Here is a 23,035-nt window from a genome sequence, read left to right on the forward strand (position 1 = left end):
TGGAAAAAATCAGTCTGGGTGGATAGAAGACTATAGACATTAAAAAAAAAAAAAAAAAAGTGGTTGGATGATCAGGCTCAGAGGGTCATGGTTAGTCTGTTATATTCTGTCTGGAGGCCAGCATCAAGTAGCATACCACAGCATTAAGTCCTGGGACCTGTCCCGTTTAACTTCACTGGCAGTGATCAAGAAGCAACAGAGGGCATTCTGGTGAAGTTTTCAGACAACACTAAACTGGGGGGAGCAGTAGGCCTGCCTTTCAGAGGGGCCTGCTGAGGCTGGAGCAAGGGGTTCACCAAAGGCTCATGAGATTCAGCAAAGACAAATGCCGAGTCCTGCCCCTGGGAAGGAAACGAGTCTGGCAGTGATACAGGCTCAGGACAGACTGGCTGTGGAGAAGCTCTGCAGGGAAAGACTTGAGGTATTGGTAGCCAGTGAAATGAGCATAAGCCAGGAGTGCACCCTGGCAGCAGCCAGGTACCCCAGCATCCTTGGCTGTACGAACAGAAGCACAGGCAGGAGAAGAGCAATTTTTCTTCCCTGTCCAGTGCTGCCCAAACCGCAACCAACTGGAACAAACTTGGAAAGCAACCAGTATGGTCAAGGTCTACAGCACACGCCCTGCAAGGAAAGGAGGAGAGCACTCAGCTTGTTCTCCCTGGACAAGAGACAGCTTTAGGACACCTAATAACAGCCCCCCACTCTCCTTCCCACCAGGAAGCCACTCACAGGATGGAATCAGGCTCTTGTAAGAGGTGTGTCGTGGAAGGATGGCAGACAGTGGACATAAATTGAAATAAGAAAAATCCAGACAATGTCAGCAGAAACTTCTTCCCCGTAAGGACAACCAAGCAGTCAAACAGGATGTCCAAACAGGTTGTACAATCTCCACGGAGACTTTCAAGATACAGTCAGATACAACCCTGAAAACCTGGTCTGAATTCAGTGTTGCATTGCTCTGAGACTACAGACTACATGAAGTCCCTTTCAACCTAAGTGATTCTGTCATTGTGTATTACTTTCAAAATTATATCCAGCCTTATTCAGATATCACATAAATTAGAAACATGAGTATTTGAAAATAGTTATGCTCAGTGTACGGATTCTTTAAATAATTTCTATCTCTACAGAAAAACATCCACATTACAGAAGAAAATGTGTAACAGCCTTGTCTGTAATTGTGCCAGGATTCTTGCCCTGATTCAAAATTAAAAGAGTGCAATTATTCTTTTCAAAGGGAAGGATTTAACCAATGTTTGTTAAGTCAAAGGGTCCACCTCCTGCCTCCAAACCGTATTCTGTATTCTAGTTAAACATCATGACACGTATCCCTAGTAAGAAACCTGAGAGCAGTACTTGGCTTTGCAGCTGCACTCACATTCACACTGTTTCAAGATGGTTTTTTTCCACAGCAACCTGGACACCGCTGACTACACAGCAGTTGAGTCTGGTCCCTCTTCAGGGAAGAAAAGCCCTTCTTCAGTTTAATGCACTGTAAGTAATGCAAAAGCTGTGCACACGAGCACCAGCACCAACTTCCAGAAAAATAGCGTGGCCTAAGAACATAGAGTATTTGAGGTTACAAGGTCTGCTGGGACTGTGTTAAGGAGGGGAGGGTGTGAAACCTAGGGCAATCTCACCTTCACTGCCTTCTAGGACTGTGAGCTTAAGTGGAATACTTCTTGAACCATGCCCAGGTTCTCACGACAAAATAGTAACAGAAGAACTAATTGCAGAGGCCCACAAAACCAGAAAACACGTTAAGACAAACAACGTGGACAGTCAGGGTCCAACTCAATCCCTGACATGCTTACTTAGTATCATTTATGTCCATTATAGTATTATCTAGACATGTGCCGCTAAGACTATGGCAATATTTGCGTAAATGCTCTCTTACTGGACTCCTATGATTTTATTACAGGAAACCATTTGGAACATTATTACACAGTTTCTCAAACACAGTCTTAGTCTCCACTTCTAAACACCTTTTGTCTTGATTATCACCTGTATCTAATACTGAACTACTGGTTACTTTGTAAGGACAAAAGCACACTGCAATAAGAGGAAGTAAAATACCTTTGTTATTAAAATTGTTAACGTTTCACAGATACAATGGCTTGTTTCTTACCTATCATATTTCACACTAATTTTTGATTCCAGCTGTCTCCTCCTGTTTCCTTTCTCTAAGATTTCCTTCTTCTGCTGCCTAAGCTCATTGTCTTTGTGTTCCAGACGCTTCTGTTTCTCCAGAGATTTAGTCAAACGCATATCCAACATCTTTAAGGTATTACTGATATCCTGAAATGAAAGAACACACACCACTAGCATTCTTACTACAAACATAACATATTAACACATTCAAGTAGACTATGTGACCTATGTTTACTGTATAATAAAATGGGTAGTACTTCACATCATGTACAGCACACAAAGAAATCCCTACCTGTAGCTGGTTTTCCAACTGTCTTCTTTCATCTGTATCCACTGAACTAGTGAGAAACTGTGCTGCCCTCACAAATGTGTTGGTAGAGAGGGGTAGGTTTGTATAAGCAGATACTTTAACAACATATTTTTCTTCTGCTGTGTATATCTGCCTAAGTTTGGTTTCTTGTATGACCTAAAAGAAACATACAAAAATATTAATCTGTCAAAAGTGTTACTTGTGGCAATGCTTGTTCAGAACAAGAAATTAACTACCTAAAATCCACAGTAAGGAACTTCAAGTTATCAAGACTTGTTAACAAGTTATCAAGAGTTGTTAACAAGCATTTGCAAAAAAATGTTGCTAAATTTAATGCATCATGATAATTTTAATCCATGAAAACTGCAGTTCAAAGACAAAAATACTTAGAAAAAAAAAGAACATTAAGAGAAGAGCTTTTCATGTAGGACTTGCTTTACTTTTACTTCCCTCTTCCTCATTCTTAGCGCCTCAGAAACACAGCAGATAGGAAGGAGGAACAGCTTTCCCAGTAAAACGGGAAGTGTTCTCTGTTCATAAAGCCTGCTCTCCAAGTTTCTCAAAAAAGCAACTCTTGCTGTTCTCAGAGATCCCAAAGCATTTCTGTATTCAAAGAAGAGTCCGCTTTCTGTACGAGATAGGCAACAGATGCCCAGCATAGACAAAGAAGTGAATGAGGATTTAAGCTGAAAACTGTCATGTGTGTTACCCCATTATAACCCAGCAATGACAAGCTTGCAATAATCCATAAAAGACTAATGTAGAGATTGCTCCTCGTCAGAGCTCTTACCCTATTTCTATGAATCCAGAAAGTTTATACACTACTTGTTACAGCAATTCTGACCAAAGCTATACAACTGTATTTGCAGAAAAGGAACATCATAATGCATTAATAAAAAAAAAAACAAAAACAAAACAAAAAAACCTACACCAAAACCCCACAAAAAACAGGCAGCTTCTAATTGTTGTTAAACACAACAGATCAGAATTGTCATGTACAATTAACTGTCAGATTAAAATTTGCCCAGAATCTCAGGCAATTAAAGTAGAAGTTACAATAAAAGAATTTCACATAACTGACTTGGAACAGTATGCAAATAAAAGGTATATTTAACTTTTTATGAAGTACTGCATTAGATTGACTGGATTTGTTAAAAATGCCTTGCAATGTTTGTGTATGATGAACTGTTGTCACCTCTAAAGGCCAGATAAAAGGCTAAAGCAATTTTCTGCTTCCTCCACATTAATTTGCAACAGAATTTCTGTAAGAAAACTCTAGACCACAGGTGTGTTTGTGCTAATTACGACATCTCACCCTGTCAATCATGCTTCTGGTCTTCTCTGTTCCCACAGGGACATCATGAACACGGTACTGGGAGCAAAGATAACTCATCACAGGATGAGGAGCATCAAATAACTCTCGTAAATACGAGAAAAATCCGTATCGGCTGAAAGAGAGAAAAAAACCAACATACATCAGAAACAAAAGTTGGCAGATAAGCAAGCGTAAGTTATCGAAGGGTCAAGAAACAAGTCCTGCTAACCCAGAATTGAACTGGTGAAAAACTGATTTGCATAGACAATTCTAATACATAGCAACAACCCCAAAACACTGTATTTAAGACCTTTCCCCACTGATACAGACTGATACATACTGTAATTCTTCAATAGGTCTCGAAGGTAAGTTTTCAGCACATGATTCAGCAGGTGCACATACAGCATTCACTCTTAGTTTCTGATGATCACGCATCTAAATATAGATTACATTTAATTATTTGGTAAAACAGACTAGAAAAAAAATCACTATATGAAAATCAAGTATTGTTTCTTGATTACAGAACTGGAATTATTTTAAACTGACCACCTGTTGAAGAGCTCACAAAAATTCACTCTCATTCACGCATGGCTGAGTTCTCTAAAAGCCAAATGCAGTTAATGTTTCTCCATGAACATATCACGCATAACAGAAAACAAAAGCAATCAAACAAATCCACAGCCAGGTGCTCAGTCTAAATGTCAAGCTGTATGTAATAAGGGATGTATGGCCATTTTGCAGAGACAATGGCAGACCACTGGGAACAGAGGCTCTGAAAACCCCGGTCCTCACAGGGCAAAAAAGATTGAGGACACAGCAAGACCAGTTTAGCTGTCTAAAGCAGCCTTGCACTGTGTTCCACAACCATGGAGGAAAGGCAAACCCCTAGATATCACCACTAATGTTCACATATATAAAAATTACTAGCCTCTGTGAAAGGCAGATAGGTCTACAAAAATTGCATGACAGCTTGTCATTAAATCACACTATGCTGTGGATAACAGCCGGGAAGTAACATAATACCATATAGCTAATACCATATCTCGTGGCTTTTTATTTCTGCACCATCTGCCTGGATCTCAAAGGCAACTAGCTCCTTATTGCTCCAAGAAATAGCAGTATTAAGAAAATATAAGCTTCATTTGCTGCTCGGACCACTGCAATCTCACAAAAGATGTCCCCTCACCTCCTAACAGGAAGCATTGGAAAAGCTTGGTACTAAATGTGCATCATTCTGCTTTTGTCATTTTCTTCTACAGAAGTGATTATTGCCTTGTCAAGGAAGACAGAAGTTCTTTCTAAAAGTATGTTCTTAATATTCCTGCTTCCCCCCAGTTGGTCTGGGCTTTAAATAAATAAATAATAATTAAAAAAAAAAAAATCTTACTCCAGAAGAAAACTTGAGAATACTATGTATTAGCTATTATGTTTATCTTGCCAATCAAAACTTAACAAATACAGACTTAACTGGTAGACTCCGAAGCTTAGGGCTCCTGCATCAGTACTTAATCAGTTTTTAAAATTGGTGCCTACTTGCCTCCACAAGAAACATTTCCATATCTTGTTGACATTCAAAAACAAAAGCTCTCATGTCATTGGCCGGAATATGATTTTCAACATATTTAGCATGTTTGTTGTCTTTCATATTGATCTGTTAAAGAAAGTTAATGAGAAAGTGATTTAATACAGTTGGACTTAACACCTCCCTCAAAACATTTTAAGCAGTCAGATGATATCCAAGCCTATGTTTAACAAAAACAAACACAATGTTTAATGTTTTAAAAGACATTATTCCCTGTCCTCTTGCATCCAATTCTACTGGGAGGAAACCTACAGTAACTCATACATCACTGTGTTTAGTTTTTAGCCATCTGTATACTTTCTCAGCATTCCTGGAGCTATCACTGTCTCCAGCACACCATCTCTCCCTCCTCTGCACCATCCTTACCTTACAATTGCAGCCACAACCATCTCATCTCAACCATCTCTAGTGGTTCTGCACCAGTACTAGTCAAGGTATCTCACTGTTTAGAAACAATTAACCTACGGAATCAAAAAAACCCAGAAAATACCACACACCACAAATTATTTATATGCAGTTCCCTTTCATTTGGACATAGTGAACATTACCAAATACAACTACAGAATTATGAAGCCCTAAAAAAACAGATTCTCAGGTTGATCGAATATCTTTGAATTCTTAATAAATAAATACCAAAAAAAAATCCACTTTTAAGATGAAGCTTTTCATATCTGAACTAAATGTTAATGTTACAATTCTTTAGTAACTCTCACTAGTAATTAGACATTATGTCACTATACATGACATACAAAGGCAAAATTACACAGAACTACACAATTTAATAAGCTGAAATTAGTCAAAGTCTATTTGAAAGCTACAACTTATATATACCTGAGACTAACTTACAACATCTCAAACAAAAGTTGGGCATTAGTGGATGACACTTAGGTTAATGAAGCCTTAAGGTAAAAGCAAAGGCAGCCTATCAAGGCATTTGTAAGATTAATTCGATGTGGTCTTCCAGGAAGAACTGGAAGTTCTGGTAATCACAGGAAATACTTGGCATTATATAATAAAGAAAAGTAATCTTGAATAGTTCTAGCACATGCACAAAGTATAACAATTGGCATAAAAATATTCAACATTCAATTTAATTTAAACCATAGCAATATTCTCTTAAAATAAGCTTGCAATTCTGAGGCAGAGGAGGAGAGTGTTGAAGTTTCTCACCCTCTTCACATTGCATGGAGCACATGCTGCAAGAGGGTGAGACAATGGTGGAAGAATGCACTACAAAACCAACAGTCTCTCTGAAAATTTAGCCATGCTATTCCTAGCTACTACAGTGTCTGTTGAACCGAAACACAAACCTAGCAACAGGCCAGGTATTTCTGTGTCCGTAGCTGGCTGTGCAAAGCAAGCCACAAACACACCTGAGAACCACAGTGACATGTTGTAATCATTGCTGAGAAGGTTGTGCTATACGGGTAGATATTAAATTGTAACTACCCCTGCTTCATTTAAGCAGTAAATAAGAATTACTTAAGTCTAAATAACTGGATGCACCTTAGTGGAAATCTGCAACAGGCACCTTAATAAAGGACTGCTCCTTAGGGAGGGAGGGTGAACGAATCACCCCATATAACTCAATGTTGAGTATTACTACATTGCCTATGGAATTAAAATTACAAATAGTTTGCCATGCTAATGTATGCTGCATGTAATCAGCAGCTCGTTTCAAGATGTGTCTTGAAAGTCTTGAAGTCATTCTTGAAGTCTTGCAAGGCATGAAAACCCTAAATATTAACTGGTTAGAGTGATATGCAAATAAAGTTTCTTACTTCAAGCATCATGGGTTCACAAACTCTTTTTTGAAACTTGTCTTTATTCTCTCTTAGCCACATAAGAGCAGAGTGTGTGTCTTTGAATTTCCCTTTAAGATTCTCTTCCTTCATATTCATTACATTATTAAGTTGTCCAAGACGATCAATTATTCCTGTAATTTAAGACAGTTTCTTAAACAGAGTCCACAGCAGGCGCACTTTCTAACAAGCATTTTTCAGTATTTATTGACTCTGTTACTACAGCAGTAAGGTGGTTAGGAGATTCTAAGAATTAACAGTTTCTTTTCCCACAACCAAGTTTCTGTTTATTCTAAAGAAATCGTAAGAATTATTTAAAGCTTAAAATCTAAAATAAAATGAAGACTTACCTGAAAGATAGTGAAATATGGTAGCACACTGAAAACACATGAATTCAGTCCTAAAAATATCAAAAACTTGTTCTAGCTTTATATTTAAAACCAGAAATGCCTCAAGACTAAAGAGGAAGAGTGACTAGCAACACGAAGTCTCTGAATGTTGTTTGATACTTGCAGAGAACAAGATGTGTGACAACAGAACACTTTCAAAAGCATTTGGTATTCAGGAGAAACACATATTGGATACTTTCTGTGCTTCTCAAGGTAAAATATATAGTCTCCTTCCCTTGGTGACTTGGTCTCTCTGTGCCTCAGCTTCTGCTTGGATTCTATGATGTTAAGTGCCATACACACCAGTATGTGCAAATATACTATACTCACCAAGGATATATACACACCACCTACCTGCCAGGCTACAATTTTTAAGTTTTGTTTCTTAGAAAGAACTGATTGCAAATCCTAGGCTAGTATAAAGGAATTTGCTATAATTAAGGTTAGTTCAAGTTAATATAGAAAGGACAAAAGCAACATCAGTAGCTATTAGAATGCCAGAGAGAAAATTTTAAACACTGCATCTTCAAAGCAAATTGCTTTTTGCTTCAGGTTTGGGATAAATATTTTTTATTTTTTTTTACTAACCATAGACACCTTCATTTAATACCAAAAAAAGATCAAACTGGCAAAGCAGTATCCTTACCTAGAAGAAACGAATGTTCGGAAGGTTAGTTTTAAGGTCAATTGCCACAATTGCCATTCTCTTATTCTCTCTATTTTGAAAGCAGCTTCTGTTACTTTTAGTAAAATTGGTAACAGAAAAGAGGACAGCTGTACTTTGGGTAAATGCCCCAAATTATTTCGCTACAGCAGGACAAGTAGACTCTGTACAGTCACAAAAAAAAAAAAAAAAAATCCAAATAACTTACTTTTCTTTTCCCTCTCTTGGTTCATTTTATCTGCTGTTAGATCAGTGATATCACTATCAATAATTGCTCTTTCTTCTTGTAACTTTTTCAGGTCATTATTAATTGCATCAGTTTGTGGCTGAAGATTCTCACAGCCTGCCATTGTACTGAGCTCATTCTTCCACTCCTCTATCATCTTGTGAGTGTTCTGTATTTTCTTCTGTCTGTCCATTTCTTCATCCTTTTTCATTCTCAGACATTGATGAATTTGTTCAATCTAAGAATTTTGAGTATTTCCAACATTAAAGGAGTTTAGTATACAAAACCTGAGACAAACAACTGTCGTGGTTTAAGGTATCTGTCAGGTATCTGTGTGACTGGTATTAAAATCTAATGTAGCCATGCACTAAAACCGTTAAGAATCTACTATAGCTCTAACAGCCCCTGACAGTTGAAGAACTGGCAAGATTTCTTAAGAGCACTTAAGCAAAAAAACAATCAAGCCTTTAAAGTGATTTTTGAAGTTCTCATATTTTCATAAAAGCAGAAGCTTAAAGCTCAAGATCTTTCTTAACACACTTGAAAGTTAGTTTAAGACTGCATAAAACTTATAGCACAAGCACAGTGTGCAGCATGGCACTGCATCTGCATATATTTAATTTACACGTTTTTTTGGCAGAGCGCTCAGAAGTGCTGTAACTGTTTCACAACATACCTTTGCATTTTCTTTTTCAAAAATGCTGAAATGCTGGACTTATACTCTTAACAGAAGCAATAACCCCAGCCTCTTAGAATATTTGGAAGCATGTTTAATACTGAGTACAATACTGTACTATAAGGGTTGTACATTTTCAAAGAAACCTGCATATATATATATGTATATAAATACATAATATACATACACACACTGTCCTAAGTTTGTGGCATCAAGGCAACTCATTTTACGTAGTATACACCTGTCCCTTACCTACTTGACTAACAGTTGTTTTAAAGATTCATTGTGTACTGGAGGGAGTGAAGCATGCAAGCACTTGCAGCCTGTTTGGAGGGATTTCCCACTCTGTTAACAGAAGAGCGGACAAACTCCCCTCATATCTGTGCTTTATTGCAGAATTTAAGAAGTAACATTCCACCTGAATGCAGCTATACCTAGTACTGAATTAATACATTAGTAAAGAAACAACAAAAAAGTAAAAAATACAAAGGCTCTTACTTGTTTATCTTTCATGTCCAAAGCATCTTGTTTCTGTTTACATTTTTGAGAAACGTCTTTGATTTCAGCAGCCTGCATACAATGAAATATTTAAATTAGATAGACATAGATTCAACTATATTTGTAAAAAGCAGTCATATTCTACAGGTCATTCTGCACATGCATAACTAAGCATTTATTCTACATTTTATTACTGACAAAGTCATACTCTCCAGTTTTTTCTTATTCTTACTTGTACCTATAACATCTGATGAACTAAATAACGGCTTACGAACTTTTCACAACCATTTAACTACAGATCCGCAAATTCAGGCATGACAGATACAGGAAGTCTGCTAACCTAACCTGAAATTAAAATAATTCCATTCTCAATTTTAATAAAAATGATACATTTAGATCATGACACTTATGTTTTTTCCAAAACCAGCTTTACCAGGAAAGAGCAGAGCAATAAAGCACAAGTTCTTAGGCACAGGACAGCCAAAACAATTTGTCAAACCATACTAGTTCTGAAATGCCTTGTGCTAAAGGTATATCCTACACTGCTAAGCCTGACAGCTTGTTGGCTCACACCTAGGCACCCATGTCTCTAACTCTTTCTTTATCCTTCTCAGCTTCTATAGAGTTGTAGAATAATAAAAGTCAGAAAAGACTTCTGAGCATCACCCAGTTCCATCCCTTGCTCAAAGCGGTCTTCTGTCAGGTTGCCCAAGCACGTGCACAGCTGAGTCCTGAACACAGTGGAAGTGTACTATGCTTTTCTCTATGAACTTAATTCCTCTTTCCCTTGTCTCTCAAGGCTGAAAACAGTGCAAGCATAATACCAGAACACTGCAAAAGAATGGAAGGACTGCAAGCAAATGCCAGTGCAGACATGGAAATAAACACACACAGCACTCTTGCTGGAACTATCTTTTTCCTCGCATAACCTGAAAGATGCACAAAAAAATAAGACCTTCACTACAACTGTTTGCACGAAGGCAACACGGAACAATACATCTTGGTCTTGCAGCTGAATGCTATGCAGTACTGATTCTGTGCTGCTTTCTCCAAAGACCTTGGACAAGCATTCTGAAGAGAAAGCTCTTTCTCAGGAAACTGATGCAAAATATTCAGAAAACAATCCTGAAAGCCCTCAAAATCAGGACACTAGTAAGGAAGTGGAAGTCAATTTTTAAATTATCATTATATTCTCAATTATATTTAGCTATACCACCCTTACAGAACAGATTAACAACTGTAATAGTCTTCATGGTTTTGAAGTTACACCCACAATACACTGCTTTATACTGTCGAATACTGTTAAAAGAATTACACTGCAGAGTTCACTCTGTTCAAATGCCATTAAAGAAATAACAGCCTCAAGCTGCTCCAGGGGAGGTTTAGGTTGGATATTAGGAAAAAATTCTTCACTGAAATGGTGGTCAGGCACTGGAACAGGCTGCCCAGAGAAGTGGTGGAATCACCATCTCTGGAAGTGTTCAAAAATCATGAAGATGAGGCCCTTAGTGACATGGTTTAGTGGTGGCCTTGGCAGTCCTGGGATAACAGTTTGACTTGATTTGAAAAGTCTGTTTCAACCTAGTTGATTCTATAATTATGTCACACTAAAACAAAAGAGGTTATAGCTTTACACTTTAAAAATTGAACACAGAACACCTGAAATATTACGTATGTTAACTGAGGACTTAAAATACCTACCTTTTGTCTTATTTTCATATCCAGACTCTTAAAAGCTTCTTCAGTTTCTTGGATTTTTTTTGTCACTGGGGACTGCTGTTCTTTTAGATTCTTCAGCTCCTCCTTGGCTTGTTCTCGGATTTGTTTCAGTGCCTCATGCTGCTCACGAACATTTTCATATTCCTTGCAGGAGTTGAAAGTAAAACAATTACATACTTTTGTCTTCTGTTCCACTGCTTCATACTGCTCTAACATTTTATTTAATAGTACACAAGTTTTATAAGAAAAAACTCATTCAGAAGCTACTGTTACTAGTCTTAAGACCAGGAGATGTAGGGATCATTCAGTCCCCAGTAAACAAGCACACACATTTAATGGTTCTTCAGTAATACGCAATTCAAGTAGAAGAAAAGACCGATTTGTCTCCTTTACCTTGCCCCTAAATCCATCCAGGATTGTGTGGAAAAAGTAATTCCTTAGCTCCTTCTGCCCATAGTTTGAGCACTAGTTAGGCAGAAGTCCTCAGGCTAAGGAGCAAATAACCATAGAAAACTCCAGGAGAAAGCAAAGGAAGAGGCTGGACAGATCTATCAGAGACAGTAACAGACATCACCCTGAAGTAAACCAAGGAGACAAATGGAGTGGAACAGAACTTCAGGAAACAAAACTAAAACCCCACCATACCCCACAAATACCAGAGAAGTCACTATCTAGGGAGTTTAACTGGAGATGCATTCCTAAGAACCTCCATTTCAAGGCAGGGTGAATTTGGGCAAAAAAAGTAGTTTAGGCTTAAGGAGTCATTAGTTATGAATTTTTTTGGTGTCATGATCTCTGGAGGAAGAAATTAAAAACAAAACAAAACAAACAAAGAAGCAACCAACTGACCAAAAAAGCCCCCCCCCCAAAAAAAAATAAAAAAAAAAAAAAAAATATCAAAAAAAAGAACATGACACTCAATGACCGTTAAGCATTCATGAAAAAAAAAAAAAGAAGACCAGAGAGAGGAGAAGCAGATACATGAATGCAGCGGTACAGAGGAAGGGAAGGCTGTTGGATTTGGCAAAGCACTAGAGAAAGCCCCTAGTTTAGAGCATATGCCTTGATTATTCCAAGCTTTGGAGCATTAAAAAGATAATAAATAAAGATAGCATGCCAGCTCTATCTGTAACAGCTAACTTTGCTTTTTCAGCTACCATTTTTTCCCAGTTAGTTATTTAATGACCCTGCTTGTAAACACATACAATTAATTGCAAATAAATGAACTTGGGCTATTAAACCCAAATTCTTTCTGCAGAGTATCTTCAGCATAAAAATACTAAAGCAGTTAAAGTTAGCTGCCGTAATTCTGCCATGTGGAGCACACTCAGCAGCCACCATTAAAAAGCTACAGGCAAAGCAATTGTACTTCCATTTAGCTGATAGAATAAGCTTAAAATTTAGCTCTGCTCTAAATAAGGTATTATACTTCAAGGTTAAAGCAAATGCACACTCATACAATTACACTTCATTTCTTCAGATATAAACTACAGGCAGGTTTTTCTAGAAATTGAAATGACATGGTTTTTATACAACAAATCCCTTTAACACTTTAAGAAAACCTTTCACCAGACTTCTGTATTTTTATATCATTGATGCTTGTAATTACACACTTAGCTAAAGAGCTGCAAAACCTCCATAAGATTTCAGCCCTCCAAAGAGGTATTTGCACCTCAGCTACATAACAAAGCTTCTCAATTGTGAACAGAACAGGAGGAAAAGAAGAATGAACACAGCTTGGTTTCAGAACTACATGTGCCCAGGGCATTTACAGCAGGCAGAACAGCACCTACTGCTGCTATACTACCTTAAAACAATATACCTTATGGTATACCGTACTACCTTAAGCTTGGAAGGAAAAGAACACCTTTTCTTTAACGACCTACAAAAGGTCTATCTACATTAGAAAAACTGCAGCTCCTTAAATTTGTTCACCAACTGTTGATGACCCTATCATCTGATGGAAGTCCCATTACAGTACACACAAAAGCATAAAACATCCCCTAACTCCTTGAGCCCAAATATTTAACACTGTACCCCTAGGGTCCGATTTATGGAATTTAAAGCAGATGCTCAAAAACCTATTAGATATATGTAAAATTGTGTATAAGCCTTCATATACAGAAGCAGGTGAACTGACTATAAAAGTACTCCTTAGGTGAAGGATAGTAGTCTTCAGAATAAAACCATAGTTCTACAGTGGTCAAATAGTAAAATAAGTGCAGCACTAGGCTTCCTCTTTTCCACTATGATCAAGATATAATCTAATGCAATATTTCAGCTGACTGGTTTTCAAGCTGTCTCTTCTCCATTCCGTAACATATTGCAGTGTTTATGCATCTGCCTCCTGGCTGATTCGAAGGCCCAACCAGCTATTCTGTTTTGTTACAGAGGCAATTCTAAAGACCTATACAAGTTTGGTCTACAAGTATAAACCTACCTTACAGGTAGGATAAAGGAGAGGGAAGATCCACAGTAGGAAGAATAAACTTTTGTGCTACTCTCAACTCTATTGAATCCGATTTTAACACATAAAAAAACATTTTTTCTTAGGGATGAAAAAGAAATATGCCGTTGTAAAAGAATGCATTTACTTTAGAAGAGCTTGGTATTTTGCAATACAGGTAAACTCCAAGTGATCCATCAGAAGGATTTGACAAGTGACTTCCAGTAAACAATCTGGTATACACTACTGATTCTGTACTACAAATTCGATCTTCACATAGGTGTCAAAACACTCTTGTTTTGTCACTTTTGTCAGAACACTGTTGTTTCTACAGATTTAGTGGCCAAAAAGTTAAATTTCTCCTAATTGAGTGCACCCACCAAAAGCATTTAATATACACCAGCAATGCAAACTGTCCAGAAGACAGCCATGAAAGAGGAAGGTGTGAAGAAGTCTGTCTAAATTTGCTTAAGAAACATGTAATTAACAGCATTGTTCTCAAACTTACAGAAGGCAATTTAACTGAGAACAGATAACTTAGTTCACCCCCACCAGTTTCAGATGACCATTCAGAGTTCTCTATCTGCAAATACCTTACACTAAAGATCAGTATCAGCCTACATTACATATACAAGACTTACATCTCTCCTAGTAAAATTGCACTCTCTTCTTGTTAACTAAGCCAGACTAATGCATGTGTAGTAGGAAAAACCCACATCATTCAGCAAGTGTGGAAGTCCAACCCTAAAGACACAGAGTGTACAGCCCACCTCCTTAGCACCTACCACCATTCACCTATTCCTATTGCTGCTCCTACATCCGTTGGTCATTACCACAGAGGTTTGAAAACAGTGAAGGTATAACCCCCTGAATCCAGTTGCTTTTCAAGATACAAGAGACAAAGTTTTTTTGTACACTCATGTGAGACTTCAGTTATCTGCAAAACTTCAACAAGATACCTTACGAAAGTTTTCTGCATTCTGGAAGAAGCAAGTGGAACCACCTAGGCACGGCACTTAAATTAAGCCAGTTGTGCCTGCAAGGAGTATAAGGAATACTGCCCTTGGCCCATATTGCTGGCTCTCTTAAATGGCCAAACGGGCAGTAAGTACTAAAGTTAAGTCTTAAGCAACTTCTTAAAGTCTAGCTACATAAGTAAGCAAATGATAAAAGTTAGGCCAAGAACAGCATTTCAAGACCTGGCCTACCAAGCAATTGTAATGATGTTCAAATTTCCAATATTGCAGAATTAGGAAAAATGGGTTTTATAAGAAAACCTCTGAAAAGAAAAAAAAAATAACAACTTACCACCCAAGGCCTTTTCCTCTCAAGCATCTCAATTAAGTCTAGATGGCGCTTGCGCTCATGGTATCTCTCAACATCTTGTTTGTATCGTTCAACCCTCTGTTTCATCTTCTCCAAAGAGTTAGCTTTGTCTCTGCACAAGTTCTGTAAGAATATACATTTTCATGTTTTAAAACATCTACTTTGTGAAAACACTTTTCAGAAATAGTCGACACCTTACATGTATGTTAAAGCAAAAATTTAACAACAGAGAGAACATTCTTGTAAATCAGTAATTAGAGGTGAACAACCCAACTAGGAATAGTTACCCAGCTTTTAACAAGTGCATTTAGCACATACTTTCTGTGAAAACAAATCTAATTTGAACAGAAATTTTAAGTCGAAGAGTTTGTTTGTTTTTAGTTTTCTCAGGAAGTTACTCCCTACAGCCTCCATTAATCTACTAGTTTCTAAAGCATCATAACCATTTTTGATAAATACAAGTAGCAAAAAAGGCTTGTGAAAGATCTTGCAGAAATTTATAACGGAAACATTAAGGTTGTCATGTGAATGTGTACGTATGAGTGCAAATGCATGCATGGACGCTAGCACAAGAAGAAACAGCCAAACAAAGGATTACAAGAATGGCCTGTATAGCTAACAACAGACACCATTCCCAGCAGTAACAGCAATGAACACATAAGTTCTGCAAAGATCATTAAGCCTGCACTCTGGTAAGATCACAGTACAAGTAACTGTCAGGGAAAGAGCCTGCATCCTAAAACCAGGATGGCAACAAGGTTGCAGCTCATTCATTTGTTCTCCCTTTTCCTCTTTATCTGTTAATTATCCAAACTAGCAAAAACAGGTAACAGGCAACAATTTTGTCCGTAATTTATGGAAGCTGAAGTCAGCAAGTACAAGAACTGGTGATTCTGAAAAGCCATAAAATATCTGTCCAGAAAAGCTATTGCCAGTCAAGAATCACAGAGAAGTGATCAGTACTTGACAACAGGCATCCCTTGTCATCTGTGTCCAGACCACTCACACACATATGTCTTCGTGCTTATGAGCACGTGAGTGTTGGAGTGAATGAATGAAAAAGATGAGCATTATTTGGTAAAATCAGCTTTCCACAGACTTTGTAAATAAGTACTACCTTCTAATTCTGTAAGACATCCTGTTATATTTTATTATGCTAATTTTCCTACAGTCATTGCTCTCTGTCTAATGTACATGTTTACCTCTAGTTCTCTTTCCTTTTCTCTGAAGTTTTTCAGTTCACAATGAAATTGGTACATTTCTGGAGGGCCAATGGATTTTTCAGTGGCTTCAAGCAACTCAACCTTACTCAGTTTTGCAAATTCTCCAACTCTGTCCTAAAAAAAAAAAACAAACAAAAAAACCCCCAAACCCACAAAAAAACAGTAACAAAAATAGAGTACTAGTTAAGACAGTGCAATACAGTAATACTGGATTTAAATACTTCAGTTTACTTATGAAAATAACCTGACATAGTTCTATACCAGACAGCTCTGACATAGGATGATTCCCTCATAGACTAGCAACCAAAACCTCCTCAACATTAGTAAGATTTCTTGGAGCTGCTCTGGAATGATTCAAGCTTGAACCTTAGCTGTCACTGGCTCTTTGGCAGCTTTTGAGGGTAGCTGTGGTTGGGTCATTATTTTTGAATTGGCTATCATTCTTCTGAACAAGACAATCTAGTACAGACAATTAAAGGTTTAATTCCACTGTATCCTTAAAATTGGTTTTCAGGCTACACCTTCCCACTGTGAATGCTATGATTAATATAAAAGTTAAACCATGAAGAGGTTAACATTAAGGCTGGAAGCCAAGGGTACCAGGAAGCATTGCTATGGCCTCTGTTGCAGCTACAGAGTCTTCTAGTAAGACTGCTTTCTGTTTTATGGAGAAAGACATTAAGACAACTCTTCCCCTTCAGAATCCAAGCCTGAGGAACTGACTGGAGATAATGAGAGAAAAGTGCAAGCAGGGACTGATTGGGAAAGTCAGGGATGCAGAACTATAGGAACCATGCAGGTAAAGGTACAAAGAGAGTGTTAGACCTCAAGACATCTTAAAAATTTCCTTACAGATCAGTTGCTTAAGAATATCCCTAGAGCAGCACAGACAGGACAGAGAGATACCACTGTCAGTGCTGATACTCAAACATTAACACGGGAAACATCAGCAGTTTTCCTTTCAGTGTCAACAGTTCCAAACCTGCTCAACTAGTGAGCCTTAAAGGTCACAGTTTCTCCTTTCTTTCACCATCACACCAGTACATCTACCTCATCGCTTCCATTCTTTGTGCTGTCCTACAAAATACCTGAAGAGCTAAAAAACCTAAGAAGCACCAAAACCTTCGCAAAACACAGAGCTCCATTTGCATCATCTTCAGAATTCATTCATACCTGAGGAAGAAACTGGCACAAATTGTCCACCTGGATGTTTAAGGCTGCAATCTGCTCTTCTACTGTTTTCAGGGTTGTTGGCTTTCTGTTGATAAACCATGCTGATGCATTGTTCACCACATGAATCTCTCGTGTGATGATGATATTTTCAGGTGTCTTAGACCTGATTAATAAAAAGGAGTGCTTACACTTTTGACAATACACAAGTTATCAACTGTCAAAGCATGTCAGACTTACAGTATTAAAACTTTTAGATATCTAGATATTTAATATAAGTTAACTGGACAATAGCAGCAGATTCACACTTTGTGCCTGGGAAAATGTCCAGTTCTTCAGTGGTAAATTAATCTCACACAGAAAACATCAAGAACATCTGCACATCTTAACTCAGAGGAAGTTATTTATGTAAATTACATACTCCTGCTGGATGTAGGAGCCACTGTAACAGATGCAGATAGTTTAGGTAAGAGTGTAGTTTTTTCTATATGACATTTAGGAAGTTTTAAAATTGGGATGCAGGAGGTGCATACTGACGCTAAACATTTACATATTAGTTCACAGAACTATATCAGTAGCCTCCATTTGAGAATAAATGTAGTATCATACAGTATGAAAAATACTAATTTGTTTTCATTTTCTGCTTTTAAAGAACAGCAAATATGCATCAGTTGTACACTTCATTCTCTAGCTCAACAGTTACCTTCAAAAATTCAGTCCAGTTAAGATACATCAATAATAAATGAGCAGTGAGACAGTCAAGTCTTGAGAATTTTGGCCACTATTTTGATTTAGAAATTGTCTTGTGCCTGTTCAACCAGCATATTGTTAAAGATGGAGAATAAGGGCTTGTAACAGTTTGGCAGCCATGTACCTTAGGAGACTTAAGGACAGCAGTCAAAGTAGAAGTAATTCAACAGCTTCCAGTGTTTGCAGTAAGTACCACAGGGATATGAGCCTGCTTCTTGAAGACTCTATGATTATTTCCTCGTAAGTGCTTACTACCTTATTTTAATATTCCAGACTTCCTTCAAAAGACTTAGAAAGCCATACTCATTTCTTTTATCAAATTAAGGAATTTTTCTTTTATTCAGTATGTGATGTTTTCAGTAAGAATGCAGAGGAGTCCCACATACCAGCAGTAACAGTATACGGAAGGCAGAACATTTGTTTTTAAAATTTAGACTTTGTCATGTTTTTCCTCTTCAAATAAAATTTCTAACCACTACATCATCCGACTCATCCTAACATTAAATGTAAGCAAAAGCTAAACACAACACATATATTCATCTTCAGAGATACATTCTTTGTACATCAAAACAAGGTAAAATGCTTTAGAAAGTGAAATTAAGACCAGCCATCACTGCTTATTTATTGTGTGACAATTATTTAACCCTAAAATACTGAAGTCTGCATAAAAAAGTAAATCACCAACTTAAAGACAGACCTCGGAACACCAGGTTCTTTTTCACAACTTTGTAAATGCCTATGTGAGGAAATAATCTCATTAAAAATACATGAGGAAATACAATTTTACTACTTACAGTTCAATTTCTACTACACCTTTCAAGCATCCCTGCTTTACAAAGAGACCAACCTACAAAGTTAATTACAGAAGTTATTATTGCAAAGTAAGCGTATTACAAAGTAATCTCTTACAAAAATATGTATTTGTATAACTGAGTTGCTGTAGTAGGGTATTTTATTGAAAATTTACAATTAAAATCTTCCCCACAGGTTAACAATTTCTGATCTATTTCAACCTCTAAAACTGAACAAATTGTAATCAGCAGATCCACAGAGAGAAAGAAGTTCTTATGAATTCAAGAAACAAAGGAATACAAATGAAAGAAATTGCCAAGTATCTGCATTAATAGAACTGCTCATTCTAATAGTTTAAAAATATATAAATATGAAAAGACTAAATAAAAATGCCAATACACAGTGCTGCCATGCAGTCAATTTCCATATCTACATTTGCTCAAAACTAAGCTGTAACCAAAATATGCACAGATATTTAGGTACCCAGATTTGGTGCTCCAAAGATCTACTGGAATATATTACATCCAACCAGAACAGCCAAGAAAGCAAGAAACAAAACTTCCAAAACTGACAAATACAAGCTTTCTACTGTAATGTCAACACATGACCTCTTGGGAGCAACAAAAAAAAAAAAAAAAAAAAAAAATAGTAGAAAAACTCAAAACAATCCAACTTCCATTTAAATAAAAGATCAGCAGCTTTGTAATTTAAGATAAACTCTAAGACAAGAATACGTTATTTCTACAGGTTCTATTTACTTGGAAATTTAAGTTAGACTTTTTTTTTTTTTTTTAATTATTTCTCCTTTAATTAGTATTTTGAATAAAATGTCATTTATGCTTTAGGTGGCTTTTTCACACCCAACTGTGGGTGCTTAAGACATCTTCAAATACAACCTCCGGTTTACTCAGGCCCCAGTACAATTTTGGTGTTTCCACTTCATAATTCAGTCAAGAGAACAAGCAGTTAAGCAAGACAAAACTCCTTGGAAAAGCCTTTCCAAACCTCTCTGGACCAGGTTAGTCTAGTTTCAACACGTTACTTTTTATAAAAATAAAGCAAATGGAGGAAGACAGTCTTTTCCTCCCTCCTCTGCTGAAGAGGACTCTTAATGAAATTCAGATTAAACATCAAAATTACATAAATTCATAGCTACCTTATCAGCTCGCCCTATGAAAGAAGGCTTTCCAGCCAGTCCCAGACAGACGGCACAAACAATGCTTGACTTTCCTGTTCCATTAGCACCTACAATCAAGTTCAGATTGGGTCCTGGATGTACTTCACAGGTGTCGTATGTTCTGGAAAGCACAATTAATTTCTTGAACATTACAAACACTATGTCACTTTAAAAAGAAAATAAAACAAACAAACAAAAACGCAAAACACCACAACCACCATCAACAACAAAAAAACCATAAAAACAACTGACACAAAAACCCCCCCAAAACATCTGCTTGCTTAAAAACACTTCATTATTAGATTAAATATATTTGACAGGTAATTTTATCAAATACTGTTTTGTAATAAAATCCCAGAATGAAAACTAATGCTACAATGAAACACTGTGGAATACATTCCTACCAGAGTACTCACAACAACTTTCTTCAAAATGAATTATTATGAAAGATGAAACTCAGCCACATAATGACTATTTCTATTGTCTTCACTAGGACATCATGTTATTTTACATGTTAAGTTAAAAAAAAAAAAAAAAAAGACAAAATTGAGAAAATTGAAAATGGAATGAATTCAGTCAAGTCTGTTACATTTAATTCCAGCTGCCTGCTGCACTGCAGTCACAGAAGGAGATTCCACTCATCTAGCCTATACAATGTACTTGGATCTTAAGTTCCGCAAGAATCCTGTGCAATAGCTTTCTTGAGTTACAGGAACCTAAAAAATTAGCCTTTAATCAGTGATTTTTTTTTTAATTATATTGGACATCTTTCATTGTGTGCATCCAGCATGCCTACTGCAACTACAAGAAGACAGTAAATCCCAGCACACAAACTCAAACTATTAATGTTTGTACAAGAGTAACATCCTGAACTTATAGCGATCTCCACCATTCCATTGTGTTCCTGCACTGGACCAAACACACAGGGACAAAATGAAACACTAACCCCAAAGAAGAAAAAGTAGTTAATGGTTGAGACAGTAACATAATCCAGGTACTTCTGGAAGAGAAGGTGTTTGAATCCTTAATGCCGAGGCTTAAACTACTATGTTTGAAGCTTCATTTGCCATCTGTAGCATGACCTGTTAACTACGCTATTCAGAACTGCTTCCAAGGCTGACATAGAGCTATTTATGCCCCATGCCTGGAAGTTATATGTTAAGTTACAGTGTTATGCTGTACGGTCCCATCCCTCTAAGCCCTTCAGGCCAGGTTGGACGGGGCATTGAGCAAACTGATCTAGTGTGAGGTGTCCTTGCCCGTGGCAGGAGAGTTAATCATTTTCAAGGTCCCTTCCAACCCAAATCACTCTATGATTTAATGATTCACCAGCTATAAGAAAAGGTCCTGAAGGCTTCTACTAATAAGTATAATAGCTACAAATAGAACGGTATTCTTACTACACAGAAGCTGAAAAAAGCACACACAAAAAGTACCACCACGTTTTATTCTAATGGTTCCCAGGACCTGCTGGGAACTATTGCCCTATGAAGATCTTCTGCACTCTCCCATTCTTCACTACTTGACAATCACGTACCTGGGAGAAAAAAAAAACTTGCAGAGGCTGACATAAATAAGAACCAACACCGTCGGGGAAGAATGGCCAACACGACCACCAGCGGGAAACGCACCCCCGCAGCGGCGACACTACACTAACAGCCTATATGGGACCAGCAATCCAGACAGCTCTGAGCAAAGCATCATCTTCCTGAGAACACACGTTTCGCTTATTCCCTCTTCCAGCCCCCACTCTCCTCGGTACCTAAGGCCTTATCAAGCCCGCAGTTAACCGAGGGTAACCGTCAGCTCCCGGGCCCCGCACCCACTTTACAGCGGGGCGGAGGAGCGAGGGTAGAAGCCGAGGTCGCCCAAACTAGCCACCGACCTCTGAGACGGCTAAAGTCCGTACGCCAGCGCTCGCACGCGCGCTGGGGCCAATGGCGGCCGCTCTGCCGCCATCACCCAGGAGGGAAAATCGCCCGCCGCACACTCACAGGAAGTTCTCCATGAAGATCCTGACGATGGAGCCCTCGACGAAGCGGTGGCACTCCTTAGCGTTCCCCGCGGTCTCCTGACTGCTGCTGGCGCCAAGCTGACAGGCATTCTGATACCGTTTCTCCGGCACCGCCATTTTCCCTGCTCAGGCCGCAACACCGCGCCCGGCGCCTCGCTCTCATTAGCAGGCAAGAAACGGCGGGCAGGTGAAGATCGCGCTCATTGGCTGAGAGGGAGAGACTGCGCCCTAGTGAAGCTTTTTATTGGCTTGCAGCGCGACATCCTCATGCCCATTGGCTGGGGGGGGAGGGTTGGGGGCCGTGGAAGGAGGTTTGGGGGTTGCCACGGGTTTCAGGCACGGGGGCGCGCAGCGACAGTGGCAACAGCAACAGCAGCAGCAGCAGCAGCAGCAGCAGCAGCAGCAGCAGCAGCAGCAGTAGTAGTAGTAACGACGCGCTGTGCCTACGCTGAGGCACCGCACGGCCTAACGGGCGTGAGGTGGGGCCTCGGCCCGTCCCGGCCGGCGAGAGGCATTCTTCTTTGCTTCGCCGGCCGCACGTCCCGGTGGGTACTGCGGAGAGAGGACGGCGTCTTCCGGCCTGCCTGCGTTAAGGTGCCGTGGAGCGGAGGGACTGTGCCGCTGCCCGCGGCGCGCCTTCGGCCCACTGCTTTCCCTCAGAAGAGGGGCGACCGGCACCGAAGCCCGGCTTTAGCCTGCTTCTCGGAGGCCCAAGGCCGGAGCGGGAGGGGGCTGGAGGCCCAGCCTTCGGCTATCGCTGTCCGGTAGCGGCCTTTCCGCGGCGGCTGGCGCCGTACCGCTTGAA

At 38.7% G+C, this 23,035-nt stretch overlaps 1 protein-coding gene across 1 annotated transcript in view; it reads right to left on the minus strand.

The window, feature by feature from the left end:
* Positions 1–22,426, minus strand: part of SMC5 (structural maintenance of chromosomes 5) — a 41,856-nt gene extending 19,430 nt beyond the window's left edge. The window contains exons 1-15 of the mRNA XM_080637551.1: positions 22,211–22,426; positions 20,196–20,337; positions 19,042–19,094; positions 17,501–17,663; positions 16,307–16,441; positions 15,087–15,227; positions 11,315–11,476; positions 9,614–9,685; positions 8,422–8,677; positions 7,140–7,294; positions 5,314–5,427; positions 4,117–4,211; positions 3,777–3,909; positions 2,444–2,617; positions 2,129–2,298 (exon numbers count right to left, since the gene is read on the minus strand). Of these exons, the coding sequence (XP_080493677.1) occupies positions 2,129–2,298; positions 2,444–2,617; positions 3,777–3,909; positions 4,117–4,211; positions 5,314–5,427; positions 7,140–7,294; positions 8,422–8,677; positions 9,614–9,685; positions 11,315–11,476; positions 15,087–15,227; positions 16,307–16,441; positions 17,501–17,663; positions 19,042–19,094; positions 20,196–20,337; positions 22,211–22,347 (2,102 nt within the window). The 5' untranslated portion in view covers positions 22,348–22,426. The remainder of the gene's footprint in view (positions 1–2,128; positions 2,299–2,443; positions 2,618–3,776; positions 3,910–4,116; positions 4,212–5,313; positions 5,428–7,139; positions 7,295–8,421; positions 8,678–9,613; positions 9,686–11,314; positions 11,477–15,086; positions 15,228–16,306; positions 16,442–17,500; positions 17,664–19,041; positions 19,095–20,195; positions 20,338–22,210) is intronic.
* Positions 22,427–23,035: the final 609 nt, after the last annotated feature.

Source organism: Psittacula echo (genome assembly GCF_963264785.1).
Source record: "Psittacula echo genome assembly, chromosome: Z".
Lineage (NCBI taxonomy): Eukaryota > Metazoa > Chordata > Aves > Psittaciformes > Psittacidae > Psittacula > Psittacula echo.